The sequence below is a fragment of the Lactuca sativa genome, chromosome 2 (assembly GCF_002870075.4).
Source record: "Lactuca sativa cultivar Salinas chromosome 2, Lsat_Salinas_v11, whole genome shotgun sequence".
NCBI classification, from domain to species: Eukaryota; Viridiplantae; Streptophyta; class Magnoliopsida; order Asterales; family Asteraceae; genus Lactuca; species Lactuca sativa.
Window position 1 is genome coordinate 42,106,259 of NC_056624.2, and position 24,631 is coordinate 42,130,889.

General features: G+C 37.3%; 1 protein-coding gene, 1 long non-coding RNA gene and 1 pseudogene across 2 annotated transcripts; all 3 read left to right on the top strand.

The window, feature by feature from the left end:
- Nucleotides 1-1,924: 1,924 nt before the first annotated feature.
- LOC122196444 (uncharacterized) lies at nt 1,925-3,254 on the top strand. Its single transcript, XR_006187898.2, has 2 exons — nt 1,925-2,517; nt 2,595-3,254. It is a non-coding gene; the product is annotated as an uncharacterized LOC122196444 (long non-coding RNA).
- A 9,466-nt stretch (nt 3,255-12,720) lies between these two features.
- On the top strand, nt 12,721-22,504 carry LOC111907820 (villin-3). The gene is made up of 7 exons (XM_023903629.1): nt 12,721-12,750; nt 13,202-13,319; nt 13,426-13,547; nt 13,780-13,975; nt 14,050-14,135; nt 22,146-22,322; nt 22,430-22,504. The coding sequence occupies exons 1-7, from the start codon at nt 12,721-12,723 to the stop codon at nt 22,502-22,504; spliced, it is 804 nt and encodes a 267-aa protein (XP_023759397.1).
- Nucleotides 22,505-23,500: 996 nt separating this feature from the next.
- LOC111907818 (uncharacterized) lies at nt 23,501-24,424 on the top strand (annotated as a pseudogene).
- The last annotated feature ends 207 nt before the right edge of the window (nt 24,425-24,631 follow it).

Sequence of the window (24,631 nt, forward strand, 5' to 3'; positions counted from 1 at the left end):
CTTAATTTTTGGTACTGACACTTATCACTTTGAGTCACAAGCTATCCCACTGAATACAGTTTCTTTCAACTGGAATGGGTGAGCATAAACCTCGTATAAATCCAATATCGATTCTATATGATAACGAAACAAAACTGGGATTTTATAATGAAATCATAACCGAACTCGTGACACTGTACTTTATTAATGCACCGACACCATAATAAGGCGCGTGTGCTAAAGTCATTCACCTCGTTGTAACACGTGGTAATGTTTACATAATGCTAACGTCAGCGCCAAAATTCATCTCGTCAGATGTAGTTATAGCTAGCAACTCTAGGCGGGCGGTCGTACTGTATAAGATCAATAATATGACACTTACACCCGACGTTAGTCGTTCCCTCGAGGATTAACGGTTATATATTGGAGAGTTTCTACTAAGTATTGAGATCTTAGCTTTCGTGAAACCCGGAATAGTTTATAATGGAAACTAAAACGTATTGGATCTGGTAGTCAGAATAGGTATGATAAACCTATAGAATAGGTATGATGAACCTATATGGAATAGGTATGATAAACCTATATGGAATATACGAAGTAGGTATGATGAACCTACATGGAATAGGTATGATGAACCTATATGGAATATATGGAATAAGTATGATAAACCTATCTGGAACAGGTATGATAAACCTATATCATCCATTCTAAATTCACTGGATATGTAACATTATTCATCGTTTAGGAAAACGATAACTGAAATTCTTATAACTTCAAGAATTTATCATACTAGATACGGTTTCGATGTCGTGTTAGCATAATAGCTCATTTTTGAATTTATCCAAGTTTGGATCGACCGTAAATCTACATTCCCCATATTTTATATAAATTATGCGAGAATATTTTTAATACATTTAATTTGGGATAAAGATACAGTCTTTAGATACAATACTCGACAAGTGTTTATTTCGTATATAATGACTCTTAATTCCTAAAGTCGATCATGTTATTTATTGCGATAAGAATAAATAACCTAGTATATTGAAGTTATGTTGTTATAATTAATATAAAAATATATTAATAAATTCTCAATTCATTTATACATAACCTTATATATATTTTCAGCTAATAATCATATAATTCCATGAATTTAATCATTCCATCAATTATGACAATGTACTTTCGCTTTATACGCGAATAATAAATTTTGATCATTTTTATACCTTTCCGTGCTTCTATGAAATACTTTAACTTATACATATACAATCATCATTCGTGTGACTTATAATATTCACTTGTGTAATTATAGCAATCTACTTATAATCTTAAGAATTTTCTTAATATCTATATTTATATTTTACGTATAGTATAAATATATCATCTTTTAACAATCTATTTTAACTTAATAGATTTGTTGTTGATTTATCACATTTTTAGATTGCTATCATAAACTTTTTACCAACAATAAAGTCTAATGTTATTTTGTATATAAAACTTAAAAATCATCAACCTTTAATAGACACGCATATACTCTCCCCGAAAATATTAAAAAGTAAAAGAGGGGCCGTAGAAACTCACATTCGAAGCGTGAACGAGGCTCAAGGTGTGATTCTTGTCGTGAAATTTGTTACGTGATGTTCCTCGTTCTTAAGACGAACCACCGAGTATATTTAAATTACCTAATATAACCAAAAGGGTAGTTTTGGTATCAATTATTAAGTATAGGGTGGTATTTGTCAACACAAATAATTTATAAGGATTGATTTTGCAAAAATCATTCAACTAGGGACTGATCTCTAAATTTATTTCCAAGGCACGGGCTAATAGTGCACATTTTAAACCCAATTTGGAGGTTTAGGACCATATTTGTAACCCATTCTCATATGGGAGTTAAAATAATTAATTCAAATCAAGGGAAGGGCCAAAGTCGTACAAGTCTAAAAGTTAAGGGTTTAATTTTATTATTTTGAATCAAAGTTTGAATAAATTTGACCTCTTTCCCTACTAACATGATTTGCAGATCGGGAAACGGAAGGAAATACGAACGAAAGCAGGTAAAGAAACGAAGTTGGTCCGGTGATTGGCAAATCTGTCGTCAGGAGGGAGGAGCATCTCCGGTGCTTGACTGAATCGACGATGGTGAACGGAAGCAGCGGTGTTGCCGTTAGTGTCAGTGGTGGCTGATTCACCGTGAAACGGAAGGAGGAAGGGGGAACCGAACTTCGGCGACCCTTGTGGTTTAATCTTCATGTGGTCAGAAGGAGAGGCATGGACGAAAGCAGTAGCAGTCGCCGATCCCTTGGAGTGCACCACCTGATTGTCTTGTTCGGACAAAGAAGAAGGAAAAACGAAAGCAGGTGGGTGGCTCGGTGGTGGTTGTGGGATCGTGAGGAGGGGAGAGGGGAGAGGGGCAGCCGAATTCCGGCGAGCTCCTCTTGGATTCATCTATTGTCTTCAGCAGTGGAACACGAAGAAGGGAGCAGGGGATAGACGAAGGTGGTGACAAGGGGCTCCGGTGGTTTTGCTCGATAATCACAGGTTTCTTTCTTCTCTCTTCTTTGATTGAAATCATTGGGGTTCTGGTGTGTGATTGGCTTTGATTTTGGCATAAGAAGAAGAAGAATTCGGTGGGTGCTTGGGTTTGATTGTTGACAGAGAATGGAAGCAATGAGAAACAGGTGAAGTAGAAGAGGCAGTTGCCTCTTGTTCACTCACTCGAAAACAACCTCTCCTTGGGGTTGTTCTTCTTCTTGATGGCGACAACAAAATTGAATGAAAAGAAGGGCGTTTGGGTTTGAGTTTTTTTGACTGGAGGAGGGGCTGCTGCTCCATAGCTCACCGGGAAACCACAAGAAAACCACCTCCAATGGAGGTGTTCTTGGCTGTGCATCGAAACAGAAAGAAGGGAGAGGAGTGAGTTTGTGAATGATTGTGTGACTTTCCCATGTGATCAAAAGCAGATATTTAGAAGTTCTTGAGACATTGGAAGTACTTGGAAATCTCTAAAGGATTGTGGAGGTACAACACTAAATTGCCCATGTGTGAGAGGGTGTGTGTTTATTGTCATTGATATAGTCACGTGTAATGATCTAGTTCAGATTTCCAGTTGATTTTGATGATAAATTTGTGTACAACAAGTTTTGGGAATGATCTGGTGTAGATTGCATTGCATATTATTGGCTTTTATTTGTACATGTAGGTGTTTTGGTGATTGGGAAAACTGGTAACATATATGTATCTAGTTATGTATTTGGCTGAATTTCTATTAGTCTTCATATGTATTAATATTCTCCTTAGTCATATATATATATATATATATATATATATATATATATATATATATATATATATATATATATATGTGTGTGTATTTATGTGTGTATTTTGAATGATACATAACATACACATTGTGTTTAACATAATTATCTATTTGTTATTTGTTATATGTAATATGGATTTTATAAAAACTTTAGCCACTACATATTATATTGTTTGAAAAATATATTCTTCACACATATATGTATATAATGTACATGATTTTTGAAATATCGAACTATTTTATCGTTAAGATTCGCAACCAACGAATTCGATTTCCAAACCATTTTTCGACATGAATTACGAATAGTAGAAACCATGTCGAAGTCAAAATTTTCAGGTTTCACGCTCAATCTGGTACAATTCTATGGTTTTCATGCCACTGATTTCCGATTGTAAATTAACGTTTAAAGTTTAAAATGAACTCAGATGAAAAATCATAACTCTTTGAGTTCATAATACATAAATTTTGAGAAATTAATCGTATTACCATTTAAACTTATTTAATAAACATTAGCGTATCGTACATTTGCTCTAGATTATAGCAACCCTTACGGTAACTGATCGTCAATAGTTGACCAAATTTGTCAATTGTTACAGTCGCAGACCTTCAAACTGAAAACATAGAGCTCAGTATTCAAGTGGCCGAACTTAATGAGGATAAAGTTCTGAAGACAAAGCAGATTACAGATATTCAGACACATTTTGGCCTGTTGACCACCAGCTAGTACGATTTGAAGAAAAAGCTGGAAGATAAATTTGGCGATGAATTCAAGTCATCCGTTGACGAGCCACAAATTTACATTCCCAACCAAGATGTTCACATTGTTCCTCAACCTACCAGAATCACCATCATCGAGGACCGTTTTGAAAGGGAACCAGATCAAGCTCCAAGTGCAGCAGCATTAAAACACGCCAAAATAGACAAGTCTACTGATAAGTCTTCTGACAAAGGTCAATTGATATTCAAAAGGAGCGTAGATCATAAGGCACCCTGGGATAGTCCACAGATCACCGTTACGGATCTGGGCATGCATCGTTTCAGAGATATGTATGGCGATAGGCCCGGAATCATCTCGTGGGGATTCCATGACACCATGAATATGTTTATGGTGAGGAGAAAGAGCGACAATAAGAACTATAGAAAGATGCTCACGACTTTCATTCTTTTACTAAGATTGATCTTATTGAGCTGTCCAATGCTCCTTTCTCAAATCCATCAGGCAATCCCAGGGCGAGTCAGTTCAAATCCTTTTTGGAAGATCAAGTGGCCAAGGGCTTTCCGTCAATGAAGACTGTGGAGTCTTTTGTCAAGGTCCACAAAAAGGTTATTGATCCCAAAACAAGTCAGCCACTTCGGTCAGTGATGTGGCCTGCTACTGCTCAAGTTAAGCACATACCTGTTCTTCAAAATTATTCAGATGGTTCTCTCGCATCCATGCAATATTGGGTGTATAATGAATCCACAGATGCTGCTGTCATCAAGCTTAAGGAAGAGTGCATCCGTCTGTATGACAAAAGGGATTTGCTTCAATTTGGCAAGCGGGACATACATTATCTCGCTGCTCATCAGATTGTGGTGGCTGAAGATATCTTTAAGCCCGACGCAAAAGAATACACTTCGATGGTGGCTGCAATTATAGAGAAGAAAATATGGAACGGAGCAATGGGAAAGTCCGATGTACTGGTGGTCGACAACTGAGTCCAAGCTAGCACCAAACCAAGGGGGAGATTGAAGAGTCCAGTTAATGGTTTGGTCTTGGCTTTCAGTGTATTTTTTTTGGCATGAGTCTGTAATACAGTTTATTAGTTTTTTTATTTCTTTTTGGTCATTTTGTGTGTTCACGACCGTAAACAGAGTTTACGGTCGTAAACACGTTTACAGCCGTAAACCCTGTTTACGGTCGCAAACACAGTTTGCGGTCTAATCGAGTATAAATAGTGGAGGAGTTGGTATTTTGTGTTTGGTGATACCATAGAGTTTACAGAGCAATCCATCGAGTTGTACCTGACGATTTATTGAATATAATCGTGTGCAAGCTTGGTTTATTTTCATCTTGTTCTTATTCTGTGATTGTTTATTGCTTGATTTCTGGTAAAGATCCTTATTTGGATCTTACAGTCATAAATGTAAATAAACCAAATTTAGGGGTGAAAATAACATTTATTTTCAAATTGGACCTAAAATGTAACTTTTATCAAAATTGGGCCGAAAATGTAAATTTTTACAAAAAAAGGGCTGAAAATGCGTTTTTCTGCAAAACTAGGTCTTAAATGTCAAAATATATATTTTTGGACTAAAACTGTGAATTCCTAGACATTTGGGACAAAATTGCAAATTTTTACAAATTATGGACTAAAGTGTCATATTTACAAAACTTTGGGCCTTAATTGAAAATTTGAGGCTTTTGACCAAAAATGTTGTTTTATGAAAAAGGAGACTTTTTATAATAATATTTGGTAAACCATGAGCTAAAATAAACAACGAAACAATATGAATGGACGGAATATGTAACAGCCCGGATTTCCAGGTATCTTTTATGCCTATATTTTTGGTGTTTTGTGAGGGGACTCGGCGAGTTGGAGCTCAAACTCGCCGAGTAGGATCGCGGTTCTGGACGCGGGTTCGCGCCTGGACTCGACGAGTCCAAGGAATGGACTCGGCGAGTCCGTGCTGTTTAATGAAACCCTAATTTCTCGGGTTTGGGACCTATTTAAAGGGCCTTATGGCCGTCATTTGTGCTCACCAGTCCCCTGAGTGAAACCCTAGTGAGCTTGAGCGTTTGGAGTAAGTCAAGGAGCCATTATTGACCTTGGAGGTGTTATCTAGCAAGGGAAAGGAAGCAATAGCCAAAGGGGAAACAAGAGGAGCCACTTCCTGAAGATTTGAGGTCCAGAACATCACATTTGAGGTACTATCTTCGAGCCATTCTCTGTTATGTTGATGTTTATATTGATTTAGGGCTTATTGAGCCCTTTTGTGGCTAGATCTAGTGCTTCCTTGGTCCCTTAAGCGAGTTAGGTTCTGGATCTGGACCCTTGGAGGTCCAGAGTGTCCCTTTGTCCAAGCTTTTTATGAATCCATGGGGGTTTTGGATTGGGGTCTTTGTGCTTGAGGTCAAAACACCATTTATGAGTCATGGGGTGTGTTATGAGCACCAAGACATGAACTTTACGTGATGAATGAGCTCAGGAGGGCCAGATGTATTAGTGGATGGAGCGGATCTGACCTTAGAAGCTAGATTGGGTTGATGCATGGCGTGGACTCGCCGAGTCTGAAGAACAGACTCGGCGAGTAGCATGAAGATTGTCCTTAACCACTCAGCGAGTGGTCCTGCCGAGTTATGGGTTAACTCAGTAAGTTAGGGAGAGTTAGAGAGGGTTGACAGGTGGACTGAGTCGAACTGGAACTCGCCGATTTGTTCTTGAGACTCAGCGAGTTGAGTCGTGGTGGCCCCGCGATTCATGTCAGGTGGAACTCGTGGAGTCATGGGAGTACTCGACGTGTCAGAGAGGGAATCCTAGAGAGTTGGTGAAAACGCTTAGACTCGCCGAGTCGCTCTAGTGCACTCGCCGAGTCCGGTCAAAGTTGACCGTTGACCGTTGACCAGAGTTGACCAGTGTTGACTTGATAGGGGTAGTCAACCTTAGTGGTAAAAGTGTTTATTAGAGACATATGATGTTATAGGAGGATTATAGCTCGGAGGATCGAGCGCGAGTGATTTCCAGGATTCGCGAGTTATCGAGATACACGAGGTGAGTCTTCTCACTATACTTTACCTTGAGTAGGTAATCAGAGTTATATGACAGAGTATTTGTATGCAATATGTATGTGATGTGTTGTACTGCATTATTTCTTTGTGATTTATGTTGTGCATGTTTATAGAGTTGGAACCGGAAGGTTCACAGAGTTAGAACCTGAGGGTTCACAGAGTTTGGGTGCACGGACCCATAGAGTTATAGCCTCGAGTGGCTAATATGTGTGATGTGTGGTATTTTGGGGAACTCACTAAGCTTTGTGCTTACAGTGTTAGTGTTGTTGTTTCAGGTACTAGCGATGACCGTGGGAAGGCGCCGGCTTGATCTGTACACACGCATGAGATTTTTGATATATATATATATATATATATATATATATATATATATATATATATATATATATATCTATATCTATATATATATATATATATATATATATATATATATATGATCTTGGGATTTTGTATGATGTGAATTGGGATTTTAAACTTGATGTTTTATGAAAATTAAATGAGAAATGTTTTTATACTTTGTGAAAAATTATTTTGAAATTCACGGTGTTATAGAATACATCGATAATAATTTTATTGGGCCTAATATTCATCTTACGTTGCCAATGGGCCATAAAGACCCATTCAAGTGGATATTGAGACCAATATGTTTCCATGAAATGTTCATTGAGCCTTGCGACCCATTCTCATGTTAATTTGGGCCTGAGTTATGGGTCACATGTTTATTGGGCCTTTGTGGTCCACTTACATGCCTATTGGGCCCAAATTACCCACATACATGTTATTGGGCCTTTGTGACCCATTCATATGCTAATTAGGCTTGGATTGAAATTCACATGCTTAGTAGATTGTAATTGTACCTTTACATAACTATTGTACTTCGCATACTTATACATGTACCTTTGGATTTGATAACATACCACATACTCGTAATCATTAAACATGGTACGAAAGGTTAAGAATCTAGTGAGACGTGCCGGTTGGCACCTTGAGTGTACAGTCGTAGCTTGTAATTATAATCAGAGTCTCCTGGAGGGAGAGCGAGAGTTTGTGTATAGATTTATACGGGGTGACCCCCCATGCCTTAGTTGTTCGCTACAGCTAGACTAGGCCAGTCTAGGGCGACAAAACCTTGAGCAAATACCGGAATTTGGATAAATGTCAAGACATGCAACCTAGTCATTATCATGTATGATTATAATGGCTCATATAGAGATTCAATACCAATTTAACATTTCGAAGATTAACCCTTCGATTGTGTCAAAACATAATAACTTATTTATCGATACAAGAACTTCGACATTATTATAAATAAGAAAATATCGGATTTTCTTGGGAAATATTCATATACAATTATCACTTCCTTACAATACAAGAAATCTAAACTACATCCATACATATATATATATATATATATATATATATATATATATGTGTGTGTGTGTGTGTGTGTCTATATATATATATATATATATATATATATATATATATATATATATATATATATATATATATATATATATATGAAATTCAAACATGCATTTATACTTGATTTTCACATCATTTTCAAACATTTTACAGAAAATATCGGATTTTCTGGGTTTTTTACGAAAGATACAAAGACTTTTACTCAAACATACTTATGAACTCACCAACATTATATATGTTGACCATTTTCAAAATAACTTGTATTCTCAGGTAATCGTTAAGCTGGAAGATTTTCAAGTGTGTATGGTTTTGTTTTATGTAACATCACTTATCGTACTTTTAATAACTTGAACTTATGTATTTATAACAATGTACTTGATGTGAACAATGTTAGTTGTTATATGTAATGCTGGTGATGAATGTGTTATGTTTCATGTATATTCATTGTGATGATTATTCAATTGTTAGGCACACGAGCCCCCAGATGTTTTCGCCGTCTGGTTCGGGGGTGTGACAACATTTTCGGCCTCCACATTGTCGGCATTTTGGATAGAGTCACTGTAAGCATTTTGGAAAAGAGTATTGTCAGATGGTAGACGTGAAGACAAGGGATCTGATTGCCTAGGGACAAGGCTCAAAAAGTCTAACCATGAGTTAGTGCTTAAGATCAATGTCTGCTTCTGATTAATAGTTCCAATCAAGTCTGGTAACACCAGTCAAGACTGAATATGAGAATCAACAAAGTACTTCAAGTATTAAGTATGAGACAATGAATATGATCAAAGTAAAGACAATAAATGAACACAAGGAATGTTTGAAATAATGATTTGAGAGAAAGGTGCAAGTGAAGTAAATGTGAAAATATCTATCTTTGGAGAAAAACAATATGTCTCTTATTCTTTTCATTAAAAGCGCCTTAAATAGGAGAAAGAGTTACACCAAATAAACTCGAATACATACATCGGATTGGATAAAAGAGTTAAATCTAAAACTTTGATTATCCCTTTGACAAAATAAGTTGAGTCCTATGAACTGTTACATCAAACTAAAAGACAAGAACAATAAATGCTAAGATGGACAGACTAATTCGGAAGCATACACCATCTCGGAACATCATTACTTGAACATTTTCTTTATTTCGGACACCAATTTGATTCCGGAATACAAGCTGACTCTGGAACACTATTCACTTCGGAAATGACTGACTTCGGAGCATACAAAAAATAGAGATTTCTAGTGGTTCACTTTCTGGTTCTAACAATCTCCCCCTAAGTGACCTTAGCAATCAAGTCAGCTCAGTTTGCTTCTTCCTTGCTGAAAAAATAATCTTTGACTACCAAATCTCTAACTTCAATATACCACTGCAACTGACTCACAAACTTCACCTTGACGTTTTTCGGTGCTTCTGAATTGGATGCACGACTTATGAATTTTTAAAGAGATTTAGCTGGAACTAGGTGTTTGTCAAGGACTCGGAAGAAGTCCTTCTTGTTTTCCTTTCTTTGCTTGTAGAAAAACCCTAGCACTGGCTCATCGATGGGCCCTTCAGCTTGCAACTAAACTTCTAGCAGAACATAATCAATACTGGCAAGGTAGTTTTCGGTTCCAAATAGATGTGCAAATTCATAGTCGCATTGGCAAAAATTTAGCTACATAGTCCTTGAGGAAGCTTAAGGCAGCGTGGTAAGCTCCCATGCTGATATTGTCAGTTTGATGACTCCGGAAATGTGCCACAATGGTCAAGATGTCGTTTGGATTGATTGCAGGGAAGTCGCGTCAGTGACGATGTATTGAGTTGGTTTATTCCAGAAGATGTAGTACCGTAATAGCACACAGTTGAGTTTATACTTGGTTAGAATCTTCCTTCTGAATCCGGAAATTTTCGTGATCCTTTTCCAAGACCAGACTTTTGTGAGAGGAAGTGTGTTCTTGGAATAAAAGGTCTTCAGTCTTTCGTGTTCAGTCCGGATGATCATTTAAGGATCATCTTCCAGATGGAGAGGAGAAAACTTTGTGTAGAACTTGCTGAAAGGAGAGAGAGGCAAGTCGATCTCGTCCGAGTCTTGATTCGGAAGATCATAGTATATGAAGGGGACTATGTCAACGTCCTTCAAAATTCCATCTTGGTAGAGATGAGAGATTCCTAGCATCAAATGAGGATTATCATCCATGAAGGATTAGATCCAGATGATTTCTTCTAGATCTTGACTAATCTCTTCATGGGACCAACCTGATTTCGGCTTTGGAGGAGGTCCGGAATGATGATCTTGATGAACATCTGAAATGGGCTTTTTAGCATTTTCTTTGTTGAGAACAAAGATGATATGTTGCATGTTTTCATCAATAGTGAATTCCAGAGGAGAGTATTGAAGAGGCTCTTCTGGAATGTCGTCAGCTTTCCAGAGCGGAGAACCTTCATCAGTCGGAGCCATTCTGGGTGTAGGAATTGGAGGTAACATATATGTGGTGGTTCGGAAAGCATCAACAGTTAATTTGCTTTTAGCCTTAGCTTCTTCTATGCTTTTGTGAAGAACAACAACCACAGTGGATGGCCACGATACTGTTGACCGTATTCTTTTCTCTTCCTCCGTTAGCACTTTAGCAGGAAACTTCCTTGGAGCTTGCAGTCCTATCACTCCATTCTTTACAAACACAGTTTCATCATCGATATCATCAACATCATCATCATCATTGTTGTTGTCATCATCATCATCACCAGGAGAACCTGAAAGGATTTGTAACAAGTCATCAGATTCATCTGGGAGTCTGAACTTCGAGACATGTTTCAATGGTTAAAATCTTGAACTTGGTCCTTCTCCCCCTTTTGCAACGTATGGCCCGAAAACCAGTGCAAGCAAAGACATCTCTTTCAATTCGGAGTATTTATCAAACACCTTCTAAAAACTAGTGTTTACTTGAAGAGATAGGGTGTCAAAAGCATCAGCTGTGGGAGCCTGAGCTTTGAGATGATCGAATAATGTTGAGAGAATGAAGAGCATCTCATCAAAATTGTGATTCGGAACATCCACAATGTTCCATCATGCTCTACGTAGATTGATAAGAACTTGTTGCATGATGAGATTCATCTCATCCTTCTTCTGAATCTCCTTCTCTAAACGCTGGATTTTCTTTTCATGATGAATTTGGGTATGTTTGATTAGTTCGTTTGAAGCATTGAGCATATCGTCATGAACTTTCAACATCTTGGTGATGGTATCAAGGTAGTGATCAATTGAGGCTTCCTACTTATGTTCAACTTCCTTGATAGTATGCTTGAGTCTTAAAGAGATGAGTTGATAAAGCTGAGCTTCTCTTTTAGCAACGGTGAGCCCTGACTTGTTGGTTTCGGACAGAGATTGGAGAATGGCATCAAGCTTTTGAATCGACACTACTAGAAAACAACCCTTTAATGACGCGCAACCAATGACACACAATGATTTAAGATACGCAAAAGCATCCGTCCTAAAAATAATGTCATATCTTCTAAATTTTGAAGGATAGAGGACACACATTTGTGCATGCCCTGAAATTAGTGTTAGAAAAGAAAAAAAAGAAATACGGAGGATGCCTATCATAAAATGCGTGTCATCTAACCTTGTCGCTTTATATTTTTTTAATGAAACACACGTTTTAAGAGGGAAATGAAATCCATAAAATGGCCGCCTATTCAAAGAGAAAAATTAAAACCCCCTCCACTTCCGATTAGCAAGAAAGAAGCCTAGGTCTTCGTCTTCCTTTCTCTCTCTCTCTCTAACCTAAAACCCAACCTGCGATTTCATAGAGATCTCCCATGGCTTCACATATCTCACTTAAATCGTAATAACAATCAATCATTATCTTTACCTATTTCTATCATGTGTCATTTTTCTCTCCCTTGTCCTTACTCTAATTACTTTTCCATGTCCCTTCCTCCTCCTCCTCCCCGTCGTTTTCGGTTGCTAATACGCTGGAGTCGGATGAACTTGCTGTGTGCATAGAGGTTGAGGATTTCAGTCACTTGCCTTGCCTTTCTTGCACAATATTTGGTACACATAGGAAAACATAAACCCTAAAGGGCATATACATCCACGCCATCTCATATGAAGCCGGTAACCCCTCCTTGGCACTTGCCACCAACAGCCACTCTACTCTGAGGTTTAGGGTTTATCATATACAGGACATTGGTACAATACAACAACCAGTTTAGGAATCCAACCATCTTTGTTTAAGCGTCTTTAAAAGAGCAAAAATGGAGACGTCAATTGCCTCACAACTACAGGCAATCCGGTTAATTTTCAAAGCCAACACAGACCCTCTGTTTGTAACCATAATTTCTTACGATCAATTAGTTATTCACCTTTTGCTTTAAATTTCACATTCGTCTCTCCAAAATTCGTTTTTGGAACCAATTACTAGATCGAATCCCAGGTACGTTATTGTTAATTAACCTTCCCTCTGTTAGTACTTGATTTGTCTCTCGTTTGTTAATTGCATTGCGAGTTTATATTGTTATTATTGTGATCTAATTAAGATTTCTCAATATCATGATCTTAACCTCCGTTTAGAATCTATCTAATTCTTAAGAGTATCTTCTAAATGAATTAATTTTCCGAGCATAGAATATGATTTTAGGGATGATTAGATGTTTGCTTATGCCGATTTTGATTCTCTCAATTTTTTAGTGACGACTGTTCTAATCTATGATTCTTTTCATAAAATCTTACATATAGAGACTATATAGTGGGAAATATGATGGTATTTTCTTCTGTCATCATTTTAAGAAATTACAAGCACCATGGCTACTGCAAAAGCTCTTGAACTTGCATTCTAGGGAGTTGGTTCTAAACTGTATCCTTACCTAACATCAATTTCTTTTATAATCATCATCTACTTTCAAGAACACTAGAAATTCAGTCATTATGTGCATTTATGATTCATTTGCATTTGTTGTTAGTTTTTCACTTAACACCTCGTAGAGGGCTTGAAATATGGAGAATTGAAAACTTTCAACCAGTTCCTTTGCCAAAATCAGATTGTGGTCGATTCTACATGGGTGATTCATACGTTGTCATGCGGGTTTGCTCATAATCTTTCAGAATTTCTATTTCAGTTATAGAATTTCATTGTTTTAATTATTCATACATTTGCAGCCTTCTAATGGGAGAGGAGGTGCTTATGGATAGGACATACACTTCTAGTTGGTAAAAGATACAAGCAATGTATAACAACATCCTATATCCCAAATTAAGTAACACTTTCTTTTTTTTAAAGAAAATTTCAATTCAAATCAACTAAATGTGATAATCAGGATGAAGCTGGAACAACTACAATAGAAACAGTTGAGCTTGATACGATTCTTGGAGGGCATGAGTGTAACATAGAGAGATTTAAAGTCATGAATCTGATAGATTCTTGTCATATTTCAAACCATGTATTCTGCCACTTGAAGGTGGTGTTGCAATTGGATTCAAAAAACCTGAAAAAATGGAATTTGAAACAAGATTGTACATATGCTAAGGGAAAAGAGTTGCTCATGTGAAGCATATTCAATTCTTTCGATCTTTGTTGAATCATGAAGATGTGTTTATCTTGGATACTAAAGAGAAGATCTTACAATTCAATGGAGCAAACTCAAACATTCAAGAAAGAGCTAAAGCTCTCGAGGTTATTCAGTATTTGAAGGACAGTCCTTTGATTCAGAAGATGTGGAGCATAGTTCTATAAAACTCCTTAGGTGTGTTATTGTAAGGCCCGCAAATCCGGGCTAGTCAAACTAGAGGCAATAGAGGTCGAACACGACTTTTTGAAAAAAGATTATTTAGAATAAATAATCTTAACCAAGTTGTAGAGTATGTTACAAGGTTTTCGTACATATAAAGAACGCCGAAGTCCGAGTTATAACGAAGAAGTTATGACCCGTTAGAGTTTCGCGACGGAACCGCCACAATACCGGGAAGCGTAAATAGTGAATTTATGATAGAGCGAGATTTAGCCTTAGCGATCTAAACAAAAGTCGTAGAATATGTTAAACTAAGAACATCGATAAAAAGAACGCCCAAATATGACTTCGTATGAGGAAGTTATGATTTTTCTAAGATTTAGCATAGCAGTGCACAACCCGAAATCTGAATTTTAGATCGGTCGATTTTTAGCCGATAGGATCTAAATGAAAGTTGTAGTACTCGTAAATACCAATGCGTGGATATAAAGAACGTCGATAATAGAGCTCGTATGCGAAAGATATGGACGAAGCTTAGTCCCTACTTTTCGAGCGCGATGAATTCGATACATTTTTGTAAATCCGAGATAGAATGAGAATTAGCCAACGAGGTCTAAATGAGTGTTGAAGATCTCATTAATAGAAACTCAACGGTAAAAATACAGAAAAAAACGGAACTCGTATGCGAAAGTTATGGACGAAGCTTAGTCTCTACTTTTCGAGCGCGGCGAATTCGATACAGTTTTGTAAATCCGAGATAGAATGAGAATTAGCTAACGAGGTCTAAATGAAAGTTGAAGATCTCATTAATAGGAACTCAACAGTAAAAAGACAGAAAAAAACGGAGCTCGTATGCAAAAGTTACGAATGAAGCTTGGAGACTACTTTACTATACACTTCCTATAAATACAAGGGTGAACTCCTCATATTTTCTTCACACCATAAGCCTTTCTTTCTCTCTCTAACTTCTCTCTAACCTCCCTAAATCCCTCCCAAGTCTAGGGAACCTCCCTATCACGAGAAGAAAGCCCCGGAGCGCCCGACGGCTCCGAGAAGAAAAGCTTTCGGCTTGGAAACGCTGCTCTAGCGAAACCCGGTTTTTAATAAAAACCCGCTGTAAGTGAGTTACGCCTATACTATATTTAATATAGCTTTTATTTAATTATAGTAACATTATTCGGACCTTAAAATAATTATTTGGGCTATTATTATGAGTTGTATTGAGTGTTATTTAACGCTTATATAATAGTAATAATAGCTAGACTATTAATTAGTCGCGATTAACGTTAAAACTAAACTCTAGTGGTATTAATAGTAGGTTTTGGTCAAGGAAAAATTGTTTTAAGAAGTAACGAAGAGCTATCCGAGTGCCGAGTCACCACCTTACCAGGTGAGTGCATAGTCCCTTTCATCTTACACATAGATATGAAGTATTTTATATAAACTACGTGCTATGTGTGCATATTATCTGAATACTTGCTGTCTATGCTGGTTGAACGTTTTATACATGTTTTAAAGGACTTAAATTGTATACGTATTTTATATATACGAAAATGTTGGATATGAGATGGGTAAATGAATGATGAGAGATAGAAGATGACGTGAGTATACATTGGCAGCCATAGACTTAGTGCCTATGGGACAAACACCGGTAGCTATGGACTTAGTACCTTTTAGACGTTGGTAGCTATGGATTTAGTACCTGTTGGGAATTGGTAGCTATGGACTTAGTACCTATTAGTTAGACGCTGGTAGCTAAGGATTTAGTACCTGTAGGAATTGGTAGCTATGGACTTAGTACCTGTTGAACATTGGTAGCTATGGACTTAGTACCTATTAGATAAAGACTGGTAGCTATGGATTTAGTACCCGATGAATAGACTATAGCAGCTATGGAATTAGTGCTTTATGAACGAACATTGGCAGGCTATGGATTTAGTGCCAGTCCTATAACCCTGGAAGTAAGGGACTTCGGAATAAACGAATGCAGGATAGATGACTCTTAGGTCAAATCCTTAAAGAGTAAAGAAGATAATGGGGATGGGTAATTGGGTTGATTGTTTGATTGAACATAATAATTATATTATTGTGGGTTGAAAACCCTATGTACTCACCACCTGACCCACTCAGTTTATGTATATCACATGTGACGAAGTGAAGTGACATTACACTGAGAGATTTAAAAGAGATGTAGATCAGTAGTGTAAATCATTGTAAGCTCTGTTTATGCTTATGTTTTGGTATTAATGATGACATCCCAAACATTTTAAAATGAAATAAATACGTTTCTTCGAAAATGTTTTAATAACGTATTTACCATGTTTTTCTGGGAACAAATTCCGCAACCTTTTTATAAAATGAAGTACTCTGATTTTTATAAAGCATAAACAAAATCGGTCTTTTCTGGCCGTGATTTTGGGGTTGTCACAGTTGGTATCAGAGCATTAGTTTAAGTGAACTAGGATTATGGATTTATTTCTAGACTTAAACTTAGAATGCAAAGCGATGATTGTGAGGTGTGAGCACTAGCTTATTTTAGGAATTGTGCCTAAAATGCTTTTATGTGCTAAATGCTTTGTGCATGATATGTTGTTAATTGTTCGGATCTATGGTCTGTTGCCGACAGGATCTGGAAACCTTATGTGTTTAGGATTCTAAACGTATGACTACGGTATTAGAACTAGCATGTAAACGTTTCGGAGTGATAAGGATGATTTAAACGTCAAGTAAAGGTCTAAATTCACCTTATTCAGTGTATAGATCGAGATGGTAAGGACCCGTAGCGGAAACGTAAACGCAAATGGGAACAGGAACCAACCCCCAGTGGTCCAGTAAATACCTGTTGTAGAAGAAGTTGCGCCTGAGCCAGTCACCATGGCTGGAGTTCAAGCCATGATTCGGGCTATGTTGGCTGAACAAAGGGAAGAAATGAGACGAATGTTGAATAGGGATGAACCTACTATGCCCATTGAGCAACCCGAATTGATTCCCGAGCAATCTGAGGAAGGGAACTACAGCCGCCAAGTGAGTCAAGTTGGGACTCAAGGTGAGCAAAGGGATGGACCAGAAGGGAGAAACAACAAGGATGGGCGGATGTACAAGAATTTCTTGGGTGCGAAACCACCAAGCCTCTCAGGAAGCCCAAAGCCGGTTGAGATTATGGATTGGATCTCTGAGATGGAGATGGTGTTTGAGAGCTGCAGCTGTAATGAGAAATAGAAGACTGTCTTTGCAGTATGACAGTTGAAAACTGGAGTCTTGAGTTGGTGGAAGCTATTGGCAGATACGATGCCACGAGGAGAAGCCTTAAGGATGTCGTGGGAAGAGTTTTTGGAATAGTTGAAAATGCAGTACTGCTCGGAGGTAGATCTGATAGACCTAAACAACGAGTTTCAAAACCTGAAGAAAGGGAAGATGAGTGTTGATGAGTATGCCACCGCATTTACCAAGTGGATGAAGCTATTTCCCTGCTTGGTGCCTACTGAACTCTCCAAGATTGATAGGTTTGCTAACGGACTGCCCACTGACTTTGGTCCAATGGTCAAAATGGCAACTACCTTGAAAGCAGTTGTTAGGGCAGCTAAGAACGTAGAGGCCCAGATAAGAGAAAAAGGTCTAGAAAAAGATAAGGCAGGAGAGAAGCGAAAGTTTGAGGGATCTTCGAGGTCGAACAAGGAAAGAAAATTCTCAAAACTTGGAGGAGCAGATGGAGGTGAAACAAGATGGTGTGATAAATGCAAGAAGAAGCATGGTGGGAAGTGTAACGAAGAAGTGGCTTGTTACAAGTGTGGGAGGACGGGTCACTATTCCAAAGACTGCACACATAATGACAAAGTATGCTACGGATGTGGAGGCAAGGGGCACATGTCCAGAGACTGCCCAAGGAAAAATAAAGAAGCAAGACTAGAAACGCCACCAAGGCCAAGGGCATTTCACATGATCCTTAACGAAGCAGAGAACCATGCGAGGAATCAAGAATGAGGACTTCTTACCCGAAGATCGGATTATGCAGTAGCCATAGTTTCGTATGATGTAGCCTAGTGGAGGCATAGTCTAGGGTGAACTTGAACACCTATGTAATCGTTTCAAGAATTAATATAAAACCTTCATTTTGTTATCTGATGTGTTGAATGATTGTATGATTTGCTGCATGGTGACTTCGGAAACTGCGAGACAATACTTGGGACGAGTATGAGTAGGTGTGAATGGTAGTAGAGGCCTATACTACCGGAAGCACAGGACTCACACTTGGATCAGGGAAAGTCACAAGGCTACCAAGAAGCTAGTAATTGATTTCGTTTTATTCAAGTGTGTTGTTACCATTGTTTCGGTAATGACTAAGAAGATTGTTGATATTCCGACCCTAGTGGTCATATCGAATCGAGTCCGACTACGATGAGTATGTTGTGTGGTTCAGAGAACCAAGTTTGATGTAGCGTCCGACTTAAACCAAACGGTTGAAATCAAAGCGATCAATAGAAGTATCGCACTCGTTGTTAAAGAAGTTGGTGGCTAGAAATGCGTAATGTTAAAGTGTGATTATATCACATTAGAACATGAAGGAAGGCATAGTCTGTTTTAGAATTTAACTCTAAGAGACCTAAGTCTAAGTGTTGCAACATACGATGATAGGTCATTAGAATATGACACATCGATCTATAGTAGTAATAAAAGAACTTATCTCAAGTCCGTATCCAGCAAGGATCGAGATTGTGACTTGAAGGTCATAATTTGGAGTCTAACCTGAGGTAGAGAGCAGGTGCACGATCGAGTACTCTTACAGTCAATGAGTTTAAGAGATATAATTGAAGGAATGTAGAAGTTATAATTATTACCTAGGATGAAGAGATGACGTATGGAGTCATTATACGACCCTGTTTCGTTGATGATTCCGGGACGTAATCATCCTAAGGGGGAGATAATTGTAACGCCCGCAAATCCGGGCTAGTCAAATTAGAGGCAATAGGGGTCGAAAACGACTTTTCGACAAAAGATTATGTAGAATAAATAATCTTAACCAATTTGTAGAGTATGTTACAAGGTTTTCGTACATATAAAGAACGCCGAAATCCGAGTTATAATGAAGAAGTTATGACCCGTTGAAGTTTCGCGACGGAACCGGCACGATACCGGGAAGCGTAAATAGTGAATTTACGACAGAGCGAGATTTAGCCTTAGCGATCTAAACGAAAGTCGTAGAATATGTTAAACTAAGAACATCGATAAAAAGAACGCCCAAATCTAACTTCGTATGAGGAAGTTATGATTTTTCTAAGATTTAGCATAACAGTGCACAGCTCGAAATCTGAATTTTAGATCGGTCGATTTTTAGCCGACGAGATCTAAATGAAAGTTGTAGTACTAATAAATACCAACGCGTGGATATAAAGAACGTCGATAATAGAGCTCGTATGCGAAAGATATGGACGAAGCTTAGTCCCTACTTTTCGAGCGCGGCGAATTCGATAAAGTTTTGTAAATCCGAGATAGAATGAGAATTAGCCAATGAGGTCTAAATGAGAGTTGAAGATCTCATTAATAGGAACTCAATGGTAAAAATACAGACAAAAACGGAACTCGTATGCGAAAGTTATGGACGAAGCTTAGTCTCTACTTTTCGAGCGCGGCGAATTCGATACAGTTTTGTAAATCCGAGATAGAATGAGAATTAGCTAACGAGGTCTAACTGAAAGTTGAAGATCTCATTAATAGGAACTCAACAGTAAAAAGACAGACAAAAACGAAGCTCGTATGCAAAAGTTACAGACGAAGCTTGGAGACTACTTTACTATACACTTCCTATAAATACAAGGGTGAACTCCTCATATTTTCTTCACACCATAAGCCTTTCTTTCTCTCTCTAACTTCTCTCTAACCTCCCTAAACCCCTCCCAAGTCTAGGGAACCTCCCTATCACAAGAAGAAAGCCCCGGAGCGCCCGACGGCTCCGAGAAGAAAAGCTTTCGGCTCGGAAACGCTGCTCTAGCGAAGCCCGGTTTTTAATAAAAACCCGCTGTAAGTGAGTTACGCCTATACTATATTTAATATAGCTTTTATTTAATTATAGTAACATTATTAGGAACTTAAAATAATTATTTGGGCTATTATTATGAGTTGTATTGAGTGTTATTTAACGCTTATATAATAGTAATAATAGCTAGACTATTAATTAGTCGCGATTAACGTTAAAACTAAACTCTAGTGGTATTAATAGTAGGTTTTGGTCAAGGAAAAATTGTTTTAAGATGTAACAAAGAGCTGTCCGAGTGCCGAGTCACCACCTTACCAGGTGAGTGCATAGTCCCTTTCATCTTACACATAGATATAAAGTATTTTATATAAAATACGTGCTATGTGTGCATATTATCTGAATACTTGCTGTCTATGCTGGTTGAACATTTTATACATGTTTTAAAGGACTTAAACTATATATGTATTTTATATATACAAAAATGTTGGGTATGAGATGGGTAAATGAATGATGAGAGATAGAAGATGACGTGAGTATACATTGGCAGCTATAGACTTAGTGCCTATGGGACAAACACCGGTAACTATGGACTTAGTACCTTTTAGACGTTGGTAGCTATGGATTTAGTACCTGTTGGGAATTGGTAGCTATGGACTTAGTACCTATTAGTTAGACGCTGGTAGCTAAGGATTTAGTACCTGTAGGAATTGGTAGCTATGGACTTAGTACCTGTTGAACATTGGTAGCTATGGACTTAGTACCTATTAGATAAAGACTGGTAGCTATGGATTTAGTACCCGATGAATAGACTATAGCAGCTATGGAATTAGTGCTTTATGAACGAACATTGGCAGGCTATGGATTTAGTGCCAGTCCTATAACCCTGGAAGTAAGGGACTTCGGAATAAACGAATGCAGGATAGATGACTCTTAGGTCAAATCCTTAAAGAGTAAAGAAGATAATGGGGATGGGTAATTGGGTTGATTGTTTGATTGAACATAATAATTATATTATTGTGGGTTGAAAACCCTATGTACTCACCACCTGACCCACTCAGTTTATGTATATCACAGGTGACGAAGTGAAGTGACATTACACTGAGAGATTTAAAAGAGATGTAGATCACTAGTGTAAATCATTGTAAGTTCTGTTTATGCTTATGTTTCGGTATTAACGATGACATCCCAAACATTTTAAAATGAAATAAATACGTTTCTTCGAAAATGTTTTAATAACGTATTTACCATGTTTTTCTGGGAACAAATTCTGCAACCTTTTTATAAAATGAAGTACTCTGATTTTTATAAAGTATAAACAAAATCGGTCTTTTCTGGCCGTGATTTTGGGGATGTCACAGTTATGATTCTTTTCTTAATTTTTTACCGGTCAAATTGGTTTTCTTTATTTTTATCTTTTTATATTTTTTATTTCCAATGGTTCCTCGGGGCATGCTGGGATGACTGGTGGAATCGGTCCAAATAATTTTTGCATGTCTTTTCTTTTAAGCTTTTTTATGCCCTTCATCATGTTTTGATACATGTTTAATCCCATCAAACCATGTTTTTTTAATCAAGTTATCAACTTTATAAATTATATTAATTATGAAACTTTGAGGACAATGCTAGTTGTTGAATGCTGGTGATGGATACACCTGGGATTATTTGTTCATGATTTAACTGGACAATGTGGGATATCTCCTTCAGATCAGGTATGACACTATAGTCATGAAATGGAAATTGCTACAACATAAAATTTTAATATTTCTTAAAGTTTTGGATGTTATATGTAAATTTTGTTTAAATAGGCACCACATGAAATCAATTGTTTGGAGCTTCCTCTAATGCAACATTAACATTTACCTGATTTGGACAAAGTTTCTGCTCTATTAAGTGGTAACTTCATCTTCTTATGATTCTACTTGTAGCTTCAACCTTCAAGTATGTTAACTAGGTTTTAATTCTTTCTCTTTCTTGTGCTTTTAAGGTAGCAACCACTACTTTTGATTGGATCATCATCACCTCACCTGAAGCTGAGATAGAGAAGGAGAAGGATATTGAGAAGATGGATTATGAAACTGAGTCTCCAGAGGATAAAGAGGAGCATGGGCTAGGGCTACATACTGTTGATATAGTGATGGAAGAAAATGCACATGGTGATGATGTAAATCAAAGTAATGAAAACGATGAAGACGCTTAAGAGGCTAGGAACTCAGTTTATGTCCACTTCGAGCTTCTAAGAGAAGCAAGAGAAATGTAAATGATTTGCAGACAGCAGAAGAAGATGTTTGTAAGAATGATGACAGCAACACTGAACATGTGTATTCAGCATCTGAAAAGGAATAGGAGGATAAGGTTCAGGGAGGGATAGAGAATCTGAAGAACAACAAGGCAACTAAAATAAATAAGCTTCCTCTAACCAAAACTAAGAAAGATATTGGTCTTTCTAATTATGTCAAACAAGTAACCGAAACAAAAACTATTAACAAGAAGGGCAAACCAAGTTCCAAAGCGTGTGGTTTTGAAGCACAGAAGGAAAATATGCAAATTCCTATAGAAAATAAAAATAAATAGAAATATGAGAAGATTACCCCCAAATCTGGAAGGTAAACAACAAACATGAAACATCTCTTGAGTCTCAAGTCTTTACCTTGCTTTGTGATTGGTTCTATGTTTAACTTAACTTGATAGTTGGATTCTCAAAACTGATTACATATATGCAAGTAACGTGGCCAAAAAGATTCCTAACAGAGGAACCTTACGAATGGCACAAGAATGACCTAAGTTAAGATGGTCAGATTAACTTGGAAGCTCGAAGGAAGCGGCACCTTTTGAAGGAAAACACCGTACATTGTGTTTTTTATAGAATGCGAACTTTCATATACGGGGAATGCATTGAACTCACTTTGGTAATTTTATTTTTTAAAATCTTGCTTTCACATAGCAACCAAAGAAAAGACCCGAGCTTTTATCTCATGGAAATCTACTCAGGGTATGATTTATGAAGGTAGTTTCCCTTTGTCCCTTTGCTGGTGGTAATTAGGACATAAGCAATGAAGTAAACTGTTAGCATATAGCAATCATGAAAAGTTTTTGCAGTTTATTGGTATAGACTATAGACATGTGTATAATCTTAATCATTGTCATGAATTCTGAAGCAATCAATCAAGTGAAATTTATGCATCTCCTAAGATGGTTTATCCATTTACTCTAGTTGTTTGAGCATCTTCTAGCAATCTCTTAATTCTTAATACCCATTATTCGTTATGCTTGCAAAGATCTTGGGAGACAAGTGATAAAGCTGATCTGCACAAGACAAAGATCAATAAATAGTTAGCAACAATGGCAGACTATCACTTTGTCTACAAAGATATTGAAGGAGTATCAACTCGATAGGATGATATTCAAAGAAAACTCGGGAACTTACCTCCCAAACCCCTACCTTCAAACCTGATCCTTTCACTACCACAGAAGATGAAGATTCCAAACCTAAAACCAAATCATGGATCGATAACAAGATAGAAGAAGAACTCGAAGATTTAAAGGATGATCTTGATGACAATCGTTTCCTCGAAGAATACAGGTAGTTTCAACTCCCTCAATCCTAATCTCATTTTATGAGGACATTAAACTTCATGTGAGATTTTCATGGTTTCATTTTCTTTTATGTTCTTGAAGGAGAAAGAGGTTAGCAGAGATGAAGCAAACGGTGAAAGTTGCAAAGTTTGGGTCAGATATTCCCATTTCTAGATCCGATTTTGTGCGTGAGGTATCACAAGCTCCATCTGATGTGTGGGTGGTTGTTATTCTATACAAAGATGGGTAATCACTAATTCACTACTATCTTGTTTGATATTGATTATCAATTGATTTTGATTATATGGTTGTTAATGGGAACTTGTGATTGAATTGGTACCCTGAGTGTGGTGCTCTAATGCAGTGTGTGGAAGAACTGACAACAATGTATTCAGCTACAAAATTTTTCAAGATTATATCAACTGATTGCTTTCCTAATTATCCAGATTGTAATATTCCCACTGTGTTGTTGTTGTAGTGAAGGCAAATTATGTTGGGTTGCATACTTTTGGTAGGAGATGCAATCTATAAAGTGTTGCTATGATTTTATGCCAATCAGATCCTATTCTTAATGATGGACTCAATCGCGAAGCTTCTAGAGAAGCTGTTCTGGAAGGAGTGAGGAAAAGGTTTATAGAGAAAGTGGTTACATTGCATGAAAATAATGATGATGGGTCTTCAAGTGATTAACGTTGTGTTGTTTTCTTAATGTTTTATGTTAAAGTATAATAGGTTTTGTTTAGTAACATTATCTGAGATTTTATCCACTTTTAGATCTGTTTGTTTGTTTGGCTTTCTTTTGCTTTGTCTATGTTATTATGCAACTGCTCTTTCAAGTTTTGATGTTAGCCTTGCAAAGGAATATTGCTTTTTGGGCCTCCTAGGAAGACACTTGTT